The sequence below is a fragment of the Callorhinus ursinus genome, unplaced genomic scaffold (assembly GCF_003265705.2).
Source record: "Callorhinus ursinus isolate GAN/ISIS: 27379988/994484 unplaced genomic scaffold, GSC_fseal_2.0 scaffold10, whole genome shotgun sequence".
Lineage (NCBI taxonomy): Eukaryota > Metazoa > Chordata > Mammalia > Carnivora > Otariidae > Callorhinus > Callorhinus ursinus.
Genome location: NW_027397072.1, coordinates 35,293,386 through 35,315,025, shown reverse-complemented (window position 1 = coordinate 35,315,025; position 21,640 = coordinate 35,293,386). Strand labels below are relative to the sequence as shown.

Below are 21,640 nucleotides of genomic sequence, written 5' to 3'. Positions count from 1 at the left end.
ACTAGCTTACTGCTACTGGAGAAAGGGCAGTAAAGAGGAGTTCTCAGTGGGCTTCCATCTATTCTGTCTTTGTCAGAACCAGCCATGCTGTCAGCAAGGAAAGGGTTAAAAATGAAATCAAAATGGTATTTTCCCTCTATGTCTTAGGTCCAAATCTGCAAATCTTAAAATAAACTTCTTCCCATTCTATGTCTAATGTGTTTTCATTTCAGGAAAAAAACCTGAAATACAGAAAACCATAAAGATGAAAGTTGCTTGCGGGACACCTGGGTGGCTCAACAGGTTAAGCGTATGGTCATGGTCCCAGGGTCCTGGGATAAGCCCCACAACAGGCTCTCTGCTCAGCGGGAATTTGGCATCTCCCTCTCCCTCTCCCTCTGTGCTCTCTCTCTCTCTCAAGTGAATAAATAAAATCTTAAAAAAAAAGAAAGAAAGAAAGGTGCTTACATTTTCTAATATTAAAACAAATCTGAAACCTATCAAATACCAAAGTCATATTTATATTCATGTGCAGACACATGCTTACTAACGAAAATGATCTCATTTATTCACAAAGTAAAAATTACTGGCTAAAATAAAACAATTCTTCAACAAACAAATCAGTATATATCTCTCTACAAACCTGCATCAAGAACTTCGGTTAAATAAAATCCAAAAAATGGAACTGTTAGATCAAAGGATATGCACATATTACAATCTGATGTTTCTAATTACACTAACACTTGAGTGTAGAAGAGTTATTTATTTCCTTACCCTTAATCCCCTTAATCTTGGGGATTAAGAAAAGATCTATGGTCCTCCATCCCTCAAGTAACTCCTGCTTGCTTGCTAGAAACTTCCATCTCTCCCTTTCTCATGATTGCTATATACTGTTCATAAAGTCACTTTATTCAATGACAGGGAATATGTGCATGAAAACGATGTCCTACCTTCTGCCTAGGCCTCCAGGTCCAAGCCTGACGCTGACCCTGATAACTCACTCCCCCTGAGAGTCCTGAGTAACCTGTGATTCCAGACATCCAATCTTTAATTCTCACGAAAGGAGAGAGGCACACAATCTAAAATTTCATTTATGATCAGTAATAATTGAGAAGAGATAATTCTATTATCCATTGATGACTTTTATTTCCTTCAAGAACAGAAAGTTAAGGGCGCCTGGGTGGCTCAGTTGGTTAAGCGACTGCCTTCGGCTCAGGTCATGATCCCAGGGTCCTGGGATCGAGTCCCACATCGGGCTCCCTGCTCAGCAGGGAGTCTGCTTCTCCCTCTGACCCTCTTCCCTCTCTTACTCTCTATCTCTCATTCTCTCTCTCTCAAATAAATAAATAAAATCTTAAAAAAAAAAAAAAAGAACAGAAAGTTAAATGAAAACAATGCAAGCTTCAAACTCTGACTGGCTATTTTGTGCTGTGTTCCCCGGTAGGCAGGAAAAAGAAAAATAAAGACACCAACCTTCAAGAACCTTACACTCTAAGATGATGTCTGACTAGAACCATCTAGAGAAATTATACATAAACCCCATGAGTTTTATCAGCTGCTCAAGATACTTTTTCAATTGAATTAAGAAAGCTCTTCATTTTGGAGGTGAGGAGACCATGCAGAAGCAGCACGACATGGCTGAAACCAAGGAAAGCTCCCTACTGACTGTGGTTGCAGCCCATCTTCTACAGAGCGAGAAGAGTGATTACGATGAGATGGTGATGTTCATATTCTGGAATCCTAGCCTAAGCTTTGTTTAAAGGGATAAGAATGTAAGGATTTCTCTGAGGCACCCTGCCATGAAGGAACTGCTTGAACACTAAGATGCACTTATGTCTTTAAGATGTATCCTACTGCTGGGCGCCTGTGTGGCTCAGTTGGTTAAGCGACTGCCTTCGGATCAGGTCATGATCCTGGAGTCCCGGGATCGAGTCCCACATGGGGCTCCCTGCTCAGCAGGGAGTCTGCTTCTCCCTCTGACCCTCTTCCCTCTCGTGCTATCTCTCATTCTCTCTCTCAAATAAATAAATAAAATCTTTAAAAAAAAAAAAAAGACATCCTACTGCTGACATCACATTCAGGTTCTGGAACAGCTTCTCTGAACTTCTTAAAACACACAGACAAGGTTAAGCAATGAAGTAGACAGGATCCTTACCAGTGATGCTCTGAATGAGGGTTGGGTCTAACAACATGGATATAATGGTTTCTCTACCACCACTCTCTCTTCATAACAAGGCAGACTTAAGAGGACAAATCATCAGGTCCAAAAGCCCTTACTGCAGGAAATATTTGAGGCCAATAATCAACAGGTACCTAAGAAAATGCTTTTAAGACACAATGAAGCATAACTTCAAAAGCTGTGATCCAGATCCCAAGGTTGGCAAACAGGAAAGGACTGGCTCTTTTTAAATGACTAAACTACCTGCACCAGAGGCTGGGAAGAAGCATTAATCATTACATGCAGAATGCTGTAATTAGCAGCTTTTAAAAAGCCAAGCTTTTTGTGTTCAAGATGTAGAAAAACTGGCATTGGACCATATACAAGACACATCCATAAACTTAAGCACCCAATCAAGTAGGTAGTTCCCAGCTGCTACTATATATCTAGCACAGTAACATCATCTTTTAGTATAATAGTACAGTTTATTTATATGTTTAACTTAATTTTTAATTTAGTTTTGTCCATTTGACTTGAACATCTAACTGGAAAAATTATGTGAAAAAATAAAAATATCAAAGAACCTACCCATCCAACAGTGTAACTCAATAGCTTTCCTTTTATTTCTGACACTTTTTAAACACCTCCAGTCATGTACACATCATAATTCTGTCTATCTGCAGCCAGGTGGTCTGGGTTCAACTTCCCAATCTGCCATGTAAAAGTCGTGAAACTGAAAAGTTACTTAACCTTTTTGTGCTTCAGTCTCTTCTGTAAAATGGGGATAATAACAGGCCCTACTTTATAAAGTCATTGTGAGGATCAAATAAAATACATATAAAGCAACTGGAATAACATCTGTCACAAAGGTTCAACGAATGTTAGAATTTTTAAAAGCCAAGTTTGATAAACATGGTCTGTCTATGAGACTGAATACAGTATTATACATTATACAATCCATAACAGGTCTAGCATCTGACACAACAATTTTATAGTGCTTCAGAGTGTATGCAGCATATCATCTATTACTAATGACTTCAGGCACTGTGCAGGAAGTAAGCTGCCTCTCTCCTTGCCCTCCCCAAAAGTGTTCCAAAGATATTTTCATTGCTCAAGTCCTACCTAGCTCATGAACACAAAGTAAACCACTAACTATCCAGAACTGTCCTGGTCCTGGTTGACTCTCTCTCTCTCTCTGCCGGTGGAATCAGAAGGAACAAAGAGTTGTCTCCATGCCACTTTGAAAAGCTTATAATATCCACTGAGTATTATGGCTCACAAAGTACAAAGGACCTCAGGAATGCCCCAGTCAGGTTTTCTCCTGCATGCCATACGGCACTGAGGAAATTCTGGGCACTTGATAATGTCCCTGGAGAATAAAAAGCCAGTATTCACCAAATTACCCCTCTTTGCTGCCAAAGAACAATGGGGCTTCAGTAATTTTCTCCTGTTACAGCAGAAATAGATAGGGCATGACTTCAACATTAGCAAAATGTGAAGATCACTCCAGTGTGCACTTGTTTACATCAGCATGAGGGCTGGCTAGCACAGCTCTGTGCTCTGGCCAGAAACTGCCCCTAGCCCCATTCAGCTGTTGGGAATATGAGAGCCACAGATGAGAAAATGTGACTCTGTACTACTCCCTCTCACTTGGAGAACAAAACAACAAAAATTAAAAGCCTCAAATGTTTATAATGCTTCATCATAATTCAAAAGAATTGCCAGTAAATTCACCAGGTAAACTCCTTAAATTTATAAGATGGGGGGGCGACTGGGTGGCTCAGTTGGTTAAGCGACTGCCTTCGGATCAGGTCATGATCCTGGAGTCCTGAGATCGAGTCCCGCATCGGGCTCCCTGCTCAGCAGGGAGTCTGCTTCTCCCTCTGACCCTCTTCCCTCTCGTGCTCTCTGTCTCTCATTCTCTCTCTCTCAAATAAATAAATAAAATCTTAAAAAAAAATTTATAAGATGGGGACCTCATCTTAATTTATCAAGCACTTAGTATACGCCTTAATCTAGAATATACTCAGAAAATACGTTCAACAGTGACTGAAAGAATGATCATGTATTCTATGTAATTTCTATGTTCAGCACAAGGGTGTCTTGATAATTATGTATCAATATACTATCTTAGTTCTTATGGATAATGAAAAACACATTACTAGTTTTTCCATTCCAAGCAATCTGTTAAAGGAAACATTACTTATAAACAGATTCTAAGCTATCAGGATGGTAAATTAAAAATGTACTTGCATGTTTTGGACACATTCTTTAAAACCATTTGTCAGATTCTCGTTCTGGCAAGATTCTTACGACTAGCCACATTACTTCTTGAGCTTAAAATGAATCTTTGTATTCTAGCTTCTTCCAATTAAGTAATAAATGCGTATGGCTCTTCAGCATTTATTAGTTATATACAACTTTAAGAAAACTATGAAATATGTTTTCATGTTCCATCTATTTGAACAAAAATTAGCTTACTTTCCTACTTCTTGGAATACCCCCATTGGTAGATAAAATGACTGTTTCTACATTACCTGCGTGATTATTTTTTCCAGCAGCAAAGGACCCAAGTCACACAGAATATACTATCTCTAGCCAATCTAAACATAGTGTCCCCTAAAAAACCTAATAAAGCCAAATGGCTAACAGACACATGAGAGAAAATGTTCAACATCACTCAGCATCAGACTAATACGAATCGAAATCACAATGAGATACCACCTCACACCAGTCAGAATGGCTAAAATTAACAACTCAGAAAAAGACAGATGTTGGCGAGGATGCAGAGAAAGGGGAACACTTTTGCATTGTTGGTGGGAATGTAAACTGGTGCAGCCACTTTGGAAAACAGTACAGAGGTTGCTCAAAAAGTTAAAAATAGAACTACCCTACAACCCAGCAACTGCAGTACTAGGTATTTATCCAAAGGATACCAACATAGTGATTCGAAGGGGGCACATCCACCCCATGCTTATAGCAGCAATGTCCACAATAGCCAAAGTATGGAAAGAGCCCAAGTGTCCATCAACAGATGAATGGGTAAAGATGTGGTATATACATATACAATGGAATATTACTCAGCCACCAAAAAGAACGAAATCTTTTTGGAACTAGAGGGTATCAGCTAAGTGAAATAAGTCAGTCAGAGAAAGACAATACCATATGATTTCACTCATACGTGGAATTTAAGAAACAAAACAGATGAACATAGGAGAAGGGAAGGAAAAATAAAATAAGATAAAAACAGAGAGGGAGACAAGCCCTAAGAGACTCTTAACTATAGGAAACAAACTGAGGGTTGCTGGAGGGGAGGCTGGTGAGAGGTTGGGGTAACTGGGTGATGGGCATTAAGGAGGACTACTTGATGTAATGAGCACTGGGTGTTACATGCAACTGATGAATCACTAAATTCTACCAATGAAACTAATAATATACTACATGTTAACTAAATTTAATTTAAATAAAAAAATAAAAATTTAAAAATGTTTTTAAATTAAAAAAAATTAAAAACTTAATAAAGCAATGCTATCATGTTAACTACTGAGTTCAAATTATTTCTGAAAAGATTTGGAGCACGAGGAATTCCAGTATCTTTGTCATACATTTTCTGCTTTAGAAACTCTGGATCCGTTTCTGAAAAGAGAAATATGTACAAAGTCCTGGGAGCTAGGTGGGTGGGTGGGTGGGTGTGTCTCTGTGTGTGTGTGTGTGTGTGTGTGTGTGTGTGTAATACAAGGACCAAACTACAGCTTAAGTAAGTCTCCAAACCTGTCTTAGGCCAAAAAAGACAGATTCAATACCCACACTGGGGGCTAAAGAAGAGGGGCCAATTTTTGAAATAAAATTAATATACTGTATTTCCCTTAGAAAAACAGTTTTTAAGGCAATCATGATTAGTAGAGAGGTGAATTAGGTAACGACTGTGAACAAAAGCTGAAAAACTTGCTGTAACATGAGGCGAACAACCACACAGCCCTCCCTTGCACACAGTGCCCTGCACCGATGCGGCCGCCTTCACACAGCCACGCTCACTCGCTGCCGCTATGTGAAACACGCCCCGCCGTCTCTCTGAGGTTAAGTAAATGCCAAGTACTTTCTGAAGTTTATCTGACCTTGACGGTCAGTAACTGCCTACCTTTTGAGTTCAAACATTTTGTTAGACCTCCAAAATATATATGCTTAAATGTTACCACTAGCATATCATAAAAGACCACCACCATTCCTCCACAAGCCCCAAAACTACAAACCGGGGACAGAATTTTTTCACTTTGGCTTCCCATCAATGTGCAGAGCAGATACGAGTTAAGTAATACAAAATATAAAGTTTTCATCCCAGAGTTCCTCAAAAGAAAATAAAAGGCCATATATTTTACAAGGTCAAGAATCACCTGCCTGGGAAACAGATCTTGTGTTTTAGTTCTAGGGTTCTAATGTCTGACTCTGTAACATTCTAGGAATCTGGAGAAGACCAGCATTTCCTAAAACAGTGTTTGTGGGACACTGTTCTGCAGGATGCTAACAGGTATGCACATCGATTGGGAAAATCTGGATTAGTGGTTACTTGACTGCAGTACATGTGCAAAGCTCTGATATGGTAATCACAGTATAAATCTCCAATATAAAATCCCATTATGAAGCCTTTAGTAAACTAAGTTGAGCAAGATCATGAGGCAAGTTTGGAAATCCTCAAAGAAGGCTGTTTTGTCTTTTTTCTAATCGCCACGATATTACTGAATACTTTGTATCAGCCTCTAAGATACTCTTACCTGATATGAGTTGCGGGCAGAGATTCATACTGGCGTGACAAAAAGAGCTCCCTATGTTTCAGCTGATGCTTCTGTTTATCAGTCAAGTCTGCCTCAATTGTTGTTTCCGATTCTTCCTCAATTTCTTCTACACAAATAAAATTCAAAAAATGCATTATTACAGGGCACATTATCTATCTGGACATTAAGACAGATCAACCTTTCATTCAAAATTTTCTTCAAACCAACTTTTATTATTTTATTTCAAATTTACATGTATTTAACTTGTCATTTGTGTTACAACCATAAAATGACATGAATTGGGGCCACAAACGAAGAGGAAGAACTCCAATTTTTAAAATGGCAGATGGAACATATGCATTTATCTCCTCTTCCCCCATAAAACTACAGCAAATGGCAATTAAAATGCACACACATTTCAATGACAATGGAAGTGGAACCAAGGATAGAAGAAAAACTCTCAGCCAAAAAAAAAGGTTTTAGAAGATGGAAAGAAGCAGACGCAAAAAAAAGAACAAAAGACAAACTTCGCGGAGAGAAGGAAGCGACAATCTATGCGCACAGACAGGCGCGAGGAGAAGGCGGGCAGCGAGCGGCGGCGGCTTGGCCCCCCCACGGCACCCAGTGCTGTGGGAAAGAGGGTGGGCGGGAGAGGAAGACAGCGGGGGAGGCCGAAAGTCTACCTCCAGCGCTGTAACGAAATCCCTGGACACTCTATCGAAAAAAGAGAAAAATCAGAAAAAAAAATTAAAGATTAAAAAAAAGGGAGTGACTGGAGAACAAGAAACAGGGTAACACTCTCCAATTCCACAAACACAAACAAAACGCTGACGGAAGGGTCGGAAGTTGCCGCCAAGGAAATCTCCCAGAAATGTCAATACCACGACAGAGAGAGAGAGAAGTGAAAACCAAAAGCTAAAATAAATAAAATAAATAATTCATGAAGTCCAACATCCCAAGAATAAAAGTTCCAGAAAGAAACGACAGAGAAAACACATTTCTTCCTCTCTTTGGGTGGGGAGTGGGGGTGAGGCAAGACCGACCACAGCAGGACTCAAGAACTCGCCCCTACTGAGGGGGAGGGACGTCCAGACTGAATTTCTGGCACACTCAATTTTTTTCTAAAGTGCTAACATGAGATCACAAAAGTTTACAGAAAGAAAAATTAGGTCACATGCAAAGAAACTGGAATCAGAGTGGAATTCTATACAAATAGCAACTATTCTATCCTAAGATGGTGGAGCAATGTTATCCAAGAGGAAAAATGATAGCCAACCTAGAATTGTACTTGTAAACTATTTATCAAGTCTGGAAACATAGCAAGAATAATCTTTCATTCATTCAACCAAGATTTATTAGGTGCCCAAACAGGCACTGTTCGAGGTGTTGGAGACAAGCAGTGAGCAGAAGTTATTAGGAAGAAACAATTCAAAGTATTTGCCTTTGAGAAACAGGGTTGGAAGCAAGGGAGAGGAGATAGCAACGTTGCATGAAAGTGGAAAAAAAAAAAACCCACTGCATTTAATAATCTTTTTAAAGAAAAAAAAAGTGTCATTTACAAATACAATTCCAAATAATTTTATATACAAAAATTTCTTAATATAATACCTCTAAGGGTTCACAGATCCTCTGCAGCCTTACCTGGGCCAGACTGTGTGGGAACAGCAGGGGCACTGAGGACTCAGATGGTGAGACTACTGGAAGGGGGGGTGCTCCTCATGTAGGAAGAGCTTAAGTTTAGGACTCGGAGGCCTCAATTTTGGGATACTGATAGGCAACACACACACAGATATACATGTGTGTGTATTTCTGCTCCTCGCTATTCTTATAAGTTCTCAGTTATGGGCCCAGAACCACAAATGAGATTTTATCACATACATAATTTTCTAATTATAGCAGTGTTTTTGAACTGCATGAGGGCAATGAATGGGGCTAAGCCATCAGATCTTTTCTACAATACTTTCAAATTTTTAAAACTCTTGATTGAAAATGAACCTGAAAAACTGATTTAGAAAGACTGACGTCGGTAAAAAACAAAACAAAACAAAACAAAACTAAAGCAACTTAAAGTTCTTTGAATGCTCTCTTAATGAACTACCCAAAGAGAAATCCAACACTAAAACAGTTACTTCCATAGACGTTTCACCAGTGGAAATCAATGAAGTTATTGGTGCATTAGCTCTATTAGCACCAGCAAATATCACATACAAAATCACACTCTTTACTTAATGAGAATTTGATAAATTGTTGTCCTGTAAAACACAACTAACTGAATTCTAATGCATACCCTACAGAGCTAAAACTGCAACAAGCTCTACAAATAATAGCAGCAAAACTTACTCTCTTATACACCCTCTTGGTACAGGGTGAAAAGGACTAGAATCTCTGATGTGCAACAGAGCCAAACACAGAGATCACCAAACAGCACCTAAAACTCACCTTCCAAAATTTACTAGTGTTAAATTTCATTTACATATTTTCATAAATTTACACTGGCTTCTTAAAGAGGGCACATTCTGCGTGGAGCACTGGGTGTTATGCACAAACAATGAATCATGGAACACATCAAAAACTAATGATGTAATGTATGGTGATTAACATAACAATAAAAATTATTTAAAAAAATTTACACTGGCTTCTGAATAGGAATGATTCCCATGCCATTAACATCCTAAAAACATTAAATGACCACAGTGGCAAAGCTGGCATTTAGACAATGAAAAATTTAAAAGACTTCAGATGATTATCATCATCAGAAATTGGGTACATGGTAATACATTTATAACTTTTAAAAACCATTTTACCAAGCATGATGGAACATCAAATTTGCTACCTTCCAAAAGTTATTAAAGTAGAAGTCCCATACCCTATACAATGATAGGAAAGATGGATACTAAATTATTTATTGTACTTTCTTTGTAGCTAGCAAAGTTTCACCACAGTTTATTAGCAAAAAGGCACTGGGGGTATGGAGGGGGAAAAAGACCGCAGAAGGAAACTGTACAATAGGATTGTATAAAGTTTTAAGGGGCAATATAAATGTCACTATACTTAATACTGATATCTTCTGGGGCGCCTGGGTGGCTCAGTTAGTTAAGCATCTGCCTTTGGCTCAGGTCATGATCCCAGGGTGCTGAGATCGAGCCCCACATCAGGCTCCCTGCTCAGTGGGGAGCCTCCTTCTTCCTCTGACCTTCCCCCTTCTCATGCTCTCTCTCTCTCTCACAAATAAATAAAAATCTTTAATTTAAAAAATACTGGTATCTTCTCTTTTAGTAGTATGTGCCACACAATGCATGACCCACCAAGGCTCCTGCAAATTTCAAGGTTTTCGACTGCAGGATGAGAAAGAAGCCATGGCTAAAAATCTCAGCAAGGCTAATTGCACATGCAGGCTGATAGGGGATGAGGTAAGGGCAGCACAAACAGTATCCAAGAAGCGGGCAGCAGAGAACAAATCAAACTAGCCGAACTGTCTAGAGCACCAGAGCATCCAGCCATGGGATATGGGAGATCAGTGTTCAGCGGTAGGTTACAATCAGGGACTCAGGCAAAGCTTTAGAGAATGACCATGTGACATGTACAAGACCAGAGCCAGCGGCTGATGAATTTAGGTACCTGAACAATAAGGGACAGAATGAAGAGAAGGAGCAACCATTCCTGATTCTAGTTCCTTGACTTGAAACTGGGTGTTTTTCAGAATAGTTCAACATTCTCATTCTTCCATACTAGTTGGGAGGGATGGAGGGGAAAGCAGAGAGGACGAGAGTCCTCCACAGGTTATTCCCAAGCTTCCTTTGGTCTGTAATTTAATGGAGCATTAGCCCGTGATGATGTTAGCTGGTACAGACCAGACAGAAAAGCAGGCAGTTAAACATTTGTCTGTAGATGCATTTAACAAGTACCCAAATGTTAGAAGGCATATTATTGGATTGAAAATAGCTCAGTATTGATGGAACTCAAGTTTGTCTAGTAAGAAAAAAAAAAATCCTCAAAAAAGGAATAAGGAAGTTGAATAAAATTAGAAGGGTTTTTATGACAATGGAGATTTCAGGGAACTATCTGAATGAAGAGAAACAGTTTGGCAGTTTAGAGGCAAATAATAAAGAAAAATCAGTTATATTTCCATCATTAGCAATGAATAATCCAAAACTGAAATTAAGAAAACAACTTCATTTACAGTGGCACCAATAGGAAAAAAAATACTTAGAAAAATATTTAACAAAGGACAAATCTTCTATACTAAAAACTATGAACACTGTTAAAGGAAATTAAAGACCTAAATAAATGGAAAAACTATGTTCACAGATTGAATGACTTACTATGGTTAACGTGGCAATTCTCCCTAAATTTATCTATAGATTCAATGCAACTTCTATCAAAATTCGAACTGCCTTGGGCTCCTGGGTGGCACAGATGGTTGAGCGTCTGCCTTCGGCTCAGGTCATGATCCCAGAGTCCTGGGATCAAGTCCCACATCAGGCTCCCTGCTCCTTGGGAGCCTGCTTCTCCCTCTGCCTCTCTCTCTCTCTCTCTCTCTGTCTCTCATGAATAAATAAATGAAGTGTTTAAAAAAAAAATTCCAACTACCTTTTCACAAATATTAATCAACGAACCCTAAAATTCATATGGACATATAAGTGACCCAGAACAGCCAAAATCGCTTTGAAAAAACAAATTTAAGAGGGCTTTTCTACTTCCAGATTTTAAAGCTAAAATAACCAAAACTATGTGGTATCGGCATAAGGATAGACATACACATGAATCCAGAAATAAGCCCATACATTTATGGTTAATTGATTTTGGACAAGGGTATCAAGACAGTTCATTGGGGCGCATGGGTGGCTCAGCTGGTTAAGCGACTGCCTTCAGCTCAGGTCATGATCTTGGAGTCCCGGGATCGAGTCCCACATCGGGCTCCCTGCTCAGTGGGGAGTCTGCTTCTCCCTCTGACTCTCCCCCTTCTCATGCTATCATTCTCTCTCTCTCAATAAATAAATAAATAAATCTTAAAAAAAAAAGAGACAATTCATTGGAGGAATGAAATTTTTTCTACAAATGGTGCTGAGAACAGCTGGATATCCACATGCAAAGAATAAAGTTTCACCCTCACACCATATATAAAAATTAACGCAAACTGAATCAGTCCTAAATTTAAGAGCTAAAACTAGGGGTGCCTGGGTGGCTCAGTCAGTTAAGTGACCGACTCTTGATTTCAGTTCAAGTCATGATCCCAGGGTTGTGAGATCAAGTCCCGCACCACGCTCCGCACTGGGCATGGAGCCTGCTTAAGATTCTCTCCCTCTCTCTCTGCCCCGCCTCCTGTGCTCATGCACTCTCTCTCTCAAAAAAAAGAGAGAGCTAAAACTACAAAACTCTTAGATAAAACACAGGTGTAGCTTTTCATGACCTTAGACTAAGGTAATGGTTTCTTCACTATGGCACCCTAAAGCCTAAGCAACCAAAACATAAAATAAATATATACACATAGATATATACATCATATATGTATGTATATGTATATAAATTTGAATATTAAAATGTTTGTACTAAAAAGGACATTAACAAGAAAGTAGAGATGGGGGCGCCTGGGTGGCTCAGTTGTTGAGCATCTGCCTTCGCCTCGGGTCATGGCCCAGGTCCCTGGGATTGAGACCCACACTGGGGTCCCTGCTAAGCGGGAAGCCTGCTTCTCCCTCTCCCACTCCCCCTGCTCACATTCTCTCTCACTGTGTCTCTGTCAAATAAATAAATAAAATCTTAAAAAAAAAAAAAAAGAAAGAAAGTAGAGATGGGCACCTGGCTGGCTCAGTCGGTGGAGCATGTGACTCTTGGTGCTGGGGTTGTGAGTTCAAGCCCCCGCTGGGCACAGAGCTTACTTAAACAGAAAAAAAAAAAGAAAAGAAAAAAAAGAAAGTAGAGACAATCCACAGAATGGGAGAAAATATTTGCAAATCGTGTATCTGATAAGGGTCTAGTATCCAGAATATATAAAAAACTCATACAATTCAACAATAAAAAAACCCAATTAAATAATGGGCAGAGGATTTCAATAGACATTTCTCCAAGAAGAAATACAAATGGCCCATAAGTATATGAAAAGATGTTCCACATCATTAGTCACTAGGGAAATGCAAATCAAAATTACAGTGAGATATTTCATATCAACTAGGATGATTACAATCAAAAAGACATAACAAGCATTGGCAAAAACGTGGAAAAGTCAGAATCTTTGTACATTGCTGGTGTAAAATGGTGCTGCCGCATTGTTACACAGTTTGGCAGCTCCTCAGATAGCTAAACATAGTTACCAAAGACTAGCATTATTCAGCCCTAAAAAGGAATGAAGTGCTGATGATTCATTCTACAATATAGATAAACCTTGAGGCATTACACCAAATGAAACATTATGAAAGTGAAAGACAAAAAGGGCCATATATTGTGTGAGTCCATTTATATGAAACGCCCAGAATAAGCAAACCCACGGAGACAGGAAGCGGATAAGTAGTTGCTAGAGGATGGGTGGAGTGGGGCGCGGGGGAGTGACTGCTAATGGGTATGGGTTTCTTTGCAGAGTGATAAAAATGTCCTGGAATTAAATAATGGTTATGGTTAAACAAATTTGTGAACATACTAAAAAGTACTAAGTTATATACATTTTTTTGGAAAAAAAAGAATTATATGGTATATGAACTATATCAGAAAGAAAAAAGCTAAATCTGAAAAAAAATGTCAAAATGCAAAAGGTCAGCGGAACCGCCATCTTCTGGTAATGCGCCAAAATGTCCAACACAAAGGGAGAAGAGAGGCGCCTGCTCTAAGTCCTCTAGGCCTTTTAGAACACAGGGTATTGCTCCTTCTGCCACACCTAGGCCCATCGACAGGAAAGATATTGTGGACATCAAGGGAATGGGCACTGTTCAAAAGCAGTGCCACACAAATGCAACCACAGCAAAACTGGAAGAGTCGACAGTGTGGCCCAGCATGCTGTCGGCATTACTGAAACCAGCCAAGTTCAGGGCAAGATTCTTATCAAGTGAATTAAAGTACATTTTGAGCATAGTAAGAGCTGCATGAAGGAAAATGATCAGGAAAAGAAGGAAGCCAAAGAGAAACGTACTTGGGTTCAACTGAAGCACCAGCCTGCAGCAAGCACCCAGACAAGCACACTTTGTGAGAACCAGTGGAAAGGAGGCTGAGCTGCTGGAACCCATTCCCTAGGAAGTCATGGCATGATAGTTACAACAACAAATAAAAGACCTTGCTCTGGGCTGTAAAAAAAAAAAAGAAAGAAAGAAAGAAAGAAAACAGAAAAAGAAACAAACACACAATGCAAAAGAAGAATAGATAAATTTCACTACGATCATGTAATGAAATTCTATTCAGTAGCTAAAAATGCATAAGTAAATCCAAGTACCAAGATGGACAGATCTCAAAAACTTGATGTTAAGCAAAAAAGCAATCTGTAGAAAGATACATATGTACAATTATATTTTTTAAAACGCAAAAAGTGCTCTATAAAAAAACAAACACATGTATAACAAAATATAAAAACATGAATGGAAAAAACACACCAGAGTTAAGACATCAATTCACCCATGGAGAAACTAGGAAGGGAATGGGGATATACATGGCACTATAAAAATCTGAAGCAAATATGTGAAAATATAAAGAGAAGACAAAGCTGGCTGGTAGGTTCATAATTACACTACATTATTGCCTCTTTTCTGCCTCCTAAAAATACTTCAAAATAAAAAGTGAATAGGACCCAACAGAAGGGAAACACTTCTTTCTTTCGCCTGTACTTAAACACTAACCCATGTTAAACTGTTTTTTTTTCCCTCATGGCAACAACCATTACAGTTGATAATCATTTCTTTAACCTGTATCTTTGTTGTCTTCATCTCTATCATCTTGCAAAAATATAAATTTCTACTGGCATTCTAGCATTAATCAATTGCTTAAATATATGAGAATAAATATACATAGTATAAATATACAAATAAATTTTGGTTTTGAAGATTAAAAAAGGAGAGCAAAACAGAAAAGTGGGCCAGCTTGGGAGATCAAAGTCAAGCAAGAACTAAGTGTCCAATGCTTCTATAGAGAGATGCATGAGGGGAGCCTAGGTGGCTCAGTCAGTTAAGCGGCCAACTCTTGATTTTGGCTCAGGTCATGATCTCAGGGTCCTGAGATCAAGTCCCATGTCAGGCTCCTGCTCAGCGGGGAGTCTGCTTGAGATTCTCCCCCTCTTCCTTTGCCCTTCCCCTGCTTGTGGTGCTGCTCTCTCTCTAAAGTAAATAAATAAATTTTTAAAAAAAAGAAATGCATGAGATAAATAAGAGTGAATGTTGGAGTGAATGAAAAGTTAGCAGAAGAAGATCAAATGTAAAGTTGAAGAAGCCTCTAAGATGTTGGTACCTGATCCACTTAGACTTTCACCAACCTCCACATGGCAGAGTCCCCTGCTCACTGCCAAAAAGCAACACCCATATGAGCTTACGATACCTGTCACAGAACGCCTTACACAGCAGTCATCTGACCCAGAGCCCTGTGAGAACACAGATGGGTCATTTATCCTTGTACCCACGCTGTCTTACTTGTCAAGTAAAAAAGATGGGACTTCAAGAAATGTTCGTAATAGACCAGGTAAGAATTATTGGGTAACACGCCAGTTAGTGGCTGCGAGGACAGATGCACAAAGTTATGACTGCAGAGAGTAGCAATCAAAAAGTTACTGTTCAAGGGGCTCCACTTTTCACAATTCTTTCAAGATCTAACAGGGTGGGTAGGAGACCAGGCTTTAGAGTCACACTTGAATTCAAATTCTAGTAACATGTGTTCTGAGTTATGTGACCTTGGGCAAATTATTTACTCTTTGTAATCCTCAATTTCTTCATCTGTAAAATGTGTACACAATGCTTCCCTCTTAAGTTTACTGTTAGCATTAAAATAATGCACATAAATTGCTTAGCACAGTGCCTAACACAGCATTAGATAAAAAACTGCCATTACTATTTTTAAATGAATTTTAATATGATCTTTGATATTTGGAAAACAATTCCTATCTCTTAAAACAAAGGTTCCTACTTAAGAAGGCAAATCATGTCAAAATTAAAACAAATTAAAAATGTTTTCTTTTTTTTTTAGGATTTTTTGTCATCTCTACACCCAACCATGGGGCTCAAACTCATAACCCCAAAATCAAGAGTCATATGCTCCACCAACTGAGCCAGCCGGCATCGATTTTTATTTTATAAACAAACAAAAACATATCTAGACCCCACCTTGGATACCCTGCTTTGAGAAACCGGGGTGAGTCGTGCCAGTTGAGCCTCAGTTAAGAATCATTATTATAGGGGTGCCTGGGTGGCTCAGTCGTTAGGCGTCTGCCTTTGGCTCAGGCCATGATCCTAGGGTTCTGGGATGGAGCCCCACATCAGGCTCCCTGCTCGGCGAGAAGCCTGCTTCTCCCTCTCCCACTCCCTCTGCCTGTGTTCCCTCTCTCGCTGTGTCTCTCTCTGTCAAATAAATAAATAAAACTCTTTAAAAAAAATCATTATTATACAATACCAATTTGAAAATGTTATTCTGAAAGAATACCTATGACAGCTTTTTAGTCTAAGGATTCCTTATACTCTTAAATCCTATCAAAGACCTCAAAGAGCTTTTGTTTATATGGGTTGTATCTACCAGTACTGTATTAGAAATTAAAATGAAGAAGTCTTTTTTGTTTAATTTTATTGTTATGTTAATCACCATACATTACATCATTAGTTTTTGATGTAGTGTTCCATGATTCATTGTTTGTGCATAATACCCAGTGCTCCACGCAAAATGAAGAAATCTTTAAAACACAAATTAACAAGCACACAATCCGTTATCATAAGAGTGATGGTGCCCACACGTGTCATATATCTCTGGAAAAACTCTGCTATATACTCATGAGAGAATCAGTGGAACAATTAAATGATAGCTTAGTATTATTATGAAAATTGTGCTGTCAGGCGCCTGGGTGGCTCAGTTGGTTAAGCGACTGCCTTCGGCTCAGGTCATGATCCTGGAGTCTAGGGATCGAGTCCTATATCGGGCTCCCTGCTCAGCAGGGAGTCTGCTTCTCCCTCTGACCCTCTTCCCTCTCGTGCTATCTCTCTCTCATTCTCTCTCTCAAATAAATAAATAAAATCTTTAAAAAAAAATTGTGCTGTCTTCCAGACCTCCCTGAAAGGTATTCAAGAATGACTGACCTCTGCAAAAGAAATATTAACTGAAGTCTAACCTGAAAAGAAAAATAAAAACTGCCCAAAGCAAGAGTTTTTTTACTTTATTGGGTTTAAGAAACCTATCACAAATTTTATCCTCATTGTATGATATAATGACTCATAAGTTGTTCTACAGCAAGTTAGGATCCCATCAGAAATTTAAGCTATTTCTGTTTTACATTTATTTATTCAAAGAACACTGCATCTGGCAAAGGCTGCCCAATCTTATAATATATTCAAAGTCCATCTGGAATTTTATACAGCCTTAACATGCCACCATGCATTTTTCCACTTGCTATCAATTTTTATTTTATTTTTATTTTATTTTTTTATTTTTTTGGTAATGGTAAAATATTTTGCTATCAATTTTTAAAATTAAGAAAATAAAAGGATTAGAAGTAACCAAATTTTCCAGCACCACCAGACCACCGTTCTCTCCAAATCATTATGGACATAGCAGCAGTACAATACAACTCACATTTCTCCTGTGCTCTGATTAAAAAAACAAAAAACAAAACCCTTAATAGCATGCAACCACCACTAGAATCAAATCTAAACTTTCACGGCTGAAAAATCTCGTAATGATCAGCCCTGACCTATGTTTCACCTATTACCAACCCTACAGGACAGATGGAAGAAAGGAAGGGAGGAAGGGAGGGAGGGAGGGAGGGAAGAAAAGAGAGAGAAAGAAAGAAAAGAAAAGAAAAGAAAAGAAAAGAAGAAAGAAAAGAAAAGACAAGAAAAGAAAGGAAATTTATTGATATGCCTACCAATGTGTTCTGGGGATATCTGTTAGGAAGACACAGAAGTCCTGCCCTGATAGATTACAGATGACCCAGGATTACAGATAAGAATACATTACTTCAAGTGTGGTAAGCATTCTAAAATTCTGTAGGGTGTGCCAGAAATATGACAGAGTTAACTAACATAGCCTGAAGGGCCAGCAAAGGCTTCTGTGAGGAAACAAAGCTTAACTGAAACCTGAAGGAGAAAGGAGGTTGGGGTGGGTGGGTCCCTGCCTTTTTAAACTAGAGAACACAGGCTGGCCCAGGCCTTATCTCTACTTGAGCCTGGCTAGACCATGGGAATTTCCTGCTCCTACCTTCACATGGGGCTGACTATATCAGCAGAGAGCCTCATTCCAGTGACTGAACTGTCCTGGTTTTAAAACTGAAAGTCTTCTGCTCAGAGAACCCCTCAAGACAGGTGGTCACCCCAGCCCTCATATTACTAAACCCACTATGACGCTCTGGCCTACTGAAAGAAAATTTATGGTCCCATAATGGTGAAAATTTAAAAGACAGAAAATAGCAAAACTCATCAAGAACATACACCCATTGGAATTCTCATATATTCACAAACAAAGTGAAAGTTGGTTCGACCACTATGGGAAATTTTTTTGGCAATATCTACTGAAGTAAAATGATACCCACCCGATAAACCAACAATTCCACTCCTGGGTATTTATCCACAAGAGGAATTAGAGTGTAAGTACACCAGAAGACTTGTACAAGATGTTCCTAGGAGCTTTGTCACAGGAGCCAAAAACTGGAAACCACTCAGATGTCCATCAGTAGGAGAAGGAATACTACCAGGCCAGAGGAAAAAATAAGTAGGAACAAGCAATAACACCAATGGATCCTAGAGACAGGGTGCTGAGGGAAAAAGTCAGGCAGAGAGGGCAAATACTGTAGGTACTCCATTTAGATGAGGTTAAAAACTTGGCAAAACTAACAGATAGTAGACAGACATCAGAACAGTGATTACGCAGGGAGGAAGAGAACAGTAATGACCAGGAATGGGCATAAAGAACATGCTAGGGTATCAGAAAGTTTCTCTACCTTGATCGGAGTGGTAGTAATAGAAATGCATACACCTGTAGAAAATTTACTGACCTGCACATTGTATCCAACCCGTGGTATTTTATACCTTGACTTAAAAATTTTTTTAAAGAACTAGGATTTCTACTTCCGAACAAATGAATTAACAGGGACCAGATCTACCCTCCCACCTGAAACAACCAAAACAATTAAAAACTAATAATTTAAAAAGTGGACAGTAGACCAAATATATGAAACATCAGTTTTCTTAACACTGGACCACTGGACATCAGATAACGACGAACAGTGTCTTGAGAGAGAGGACACAAACAAGAGATGAGCCCTAACATTACATACATACTGCGGAGAGAATTTCCAGGCAATGGTGCAAGGAGGAGAAACTGAGGCAAAGCCTGGCATGGTCCCAGAGTTAGGGAGGCAAAGCTGAAAGACCAGGAAGAACAAAGCAACAAGAGTACAGAAGACAGAGTAACAGAGACTAGAGACTGCAGGGGGTGATCTTCCAGCACAGTACCCATCAGTGAAAGCACATGAGGAAACTACCAGAAGCCAAGAAAAAGGATCATTGGAAAAGAATCAGAGGGAATGGTACCCAGTGCTTACATGGGGCCATGAACAGATTTGTTCCCAAATAGCTACCCTGGAAAAACTCATAATTCACGGTGTATTGGGTAGAATACACAGAAAGGTCTTGCCTAAGTAATGGGGAACAATTAAGCCCTAGACTGATCTCCATATCCACTTAACAAATATATGTAAGGTCATAAATGTAATAACCAAAAGGATCAAACTGTCTCCAAGTAACTTGAGTGCATCCCAGAAATCAACTCAAGAAGATTTATAAGAATATGAAAATATCCAGGATGTTGGGGCGCCTGGGTGGCTCAGTCGTTAAGCGTCTGCCTTTGGCTCAGGTCAAGATCCCAGGGTCCTGGGATCGAGCCCCGCATCAGGCTCCCTGCTCAGTGGGAAGCCTGCCTCTCCCTCTCCCACTCCCCCCGCTTGTGTTCCTGCTCTCGCCGTCTCTCTCTGTGAAATAAATAAAATCTTAAACAAACAAACAAACAAACAAACAAACAAAAAAATATATATATATATACAGGATGCAAAAAAGTAAAATTTGCCATGTCTGCTACATACCTAGTAGGAGGCCTAAATTAAAGACTGACCATACCAACTGTAGGCAGAGTGAAGAAACCCAAATGCCCTTACACTACCTAAGGGAATGTAAAATGGTACAATCACAATGGCAAACAGTTCACGGTTTCTTAAAAAGCTAAAATACCCCTACCGTATGGGTAAAGCCATTCTACTCCAACCAAAGAAAATGTTTATCTGTACAAAAAATTGTAACAAGGGGCGCCTGGATGGCTCAGTTGTTAAGCATCTGCCTTCAGCTCAGGTCATGATCCTGGAGTCCAGGGATCGAGCCCCACATCGGGCTCCCTGCTGAGCGGGAAACCTGCTTCTCCCTCTCCCACTCCCCCTGCTTGTGTTCCCTCTCTCGCTGTCTCTCTGTCAAATAAAGAAATAAAATCTTAAAAAAACAAAAAACAAAAAATCTTCTGACGAATATTCACAGTAACTTTATCTGTAATTGCCAAAAACTGAAAACAAGTGAAATGTCCACAAACAGATGAGTGAATAAACAAATGGTGGAACATCCATACAATGGAAAGCTACTCAACAATAAAAAGGAAGAAATCATCAATGCTGAGAGACATACTGTGTTCATAGATTAGAAGATTCAATATTGTTAAAATGTCAATTCTCCTCAAAATGATCAATGGCTTTAACACAATCCCAATCAAAATCCCAGCAGGCTCTTTTTGTACAAGTTGTCAAGCTTGTACTAAAATTCTGAAGGAAATACAAAGGATCTAGAATATACAAGAGTTGAAAAAAAATTCTGAAAAAAAGAAATCAAAGTTGGAGGGCTAACATTACTAGATTTCAAGAAGTATTAGAAAGCTACAATAATCAAAAGCTGGTTATAGGCAAAAAGCAATAAACGTATCAATGGAACAGAAGAGAAGGGCCAGAAATAGAGCATATGAGCAACCACTTCGACCAAGGCGCAAGAGCAGCACAATGGAGAAAGGACGGCCTTTCCACTGGTGCTGGAGCAATCGGATATGCATACGCCCTCTGGCCCCACAAAGAAAGGAACTTAGGATCCATACCTTGCCCTAGATATAAAAATTAACTAAAAGTGGGTCATAACTTAAATGTTAAATCTAAAACTGTAAAACTTCTACAATATAGGAGAAGACTAAATGACAGCAAAGCATGAAAGTAAAATTGATTCATACTTTCTGGAAGCCTCTTTAGGAACATGTATTAAAAACCTTATAAACTGGGGGCGCCTGGGTGGCTCAGTCATTAAGCGTCTACCTTCGGCTCAGGTCATGGTTCCAGGGTCCTGGGATCGAGTCCCGCCATCAGGCTAGGCTCCCCGCTCCGCAGGAAGCCTGCTTCTCCCTCTCCCACTCCCCCTGCTTGTGTTCCCTCTCTCGCTGTGTCTCTCTGTCAAATAAATAAATAAAATCTCAAAAAAAAAAAAAAACCCTTATAAACTGTATATACAGGGGCTCCTGGGTGGTGCAGCCAATTAAGCACTTCTTGGTTTTT

The 21,640-nt window shown here is 39.3% G+C and overlaps 1 protein-coding gene across 10 annotated transcripts in view; it reads right to left on the bottom strand.

Moving 5' to 3' along the window:
- The window catches only part of MTA3 (metastasis associated 1 family member 3), a 216,439-nt gene that overhangs the window by 106,308 nt on the left and 88,491 nt on the right, over nt 1-21,640 (bottom strand). For all 10 annotated transcript variants that reach the window (XR_012379715.1, XM_073897347.1, XM_073897349.1 and 7 more), the window contains one exon: nt 6,907-7,033. Coding sequence is in view for 9 of the 10 variants with exons in the window: in XM_073897347.1 (XP_073753448.1) it covers nt 6,907-7,033 (127 nt within the window). In the remaining variant the exon portion in view is untranslated. The remainder of the gene's footprint in view (nt 1-6,906; nt 7,034-21,640) is intronic.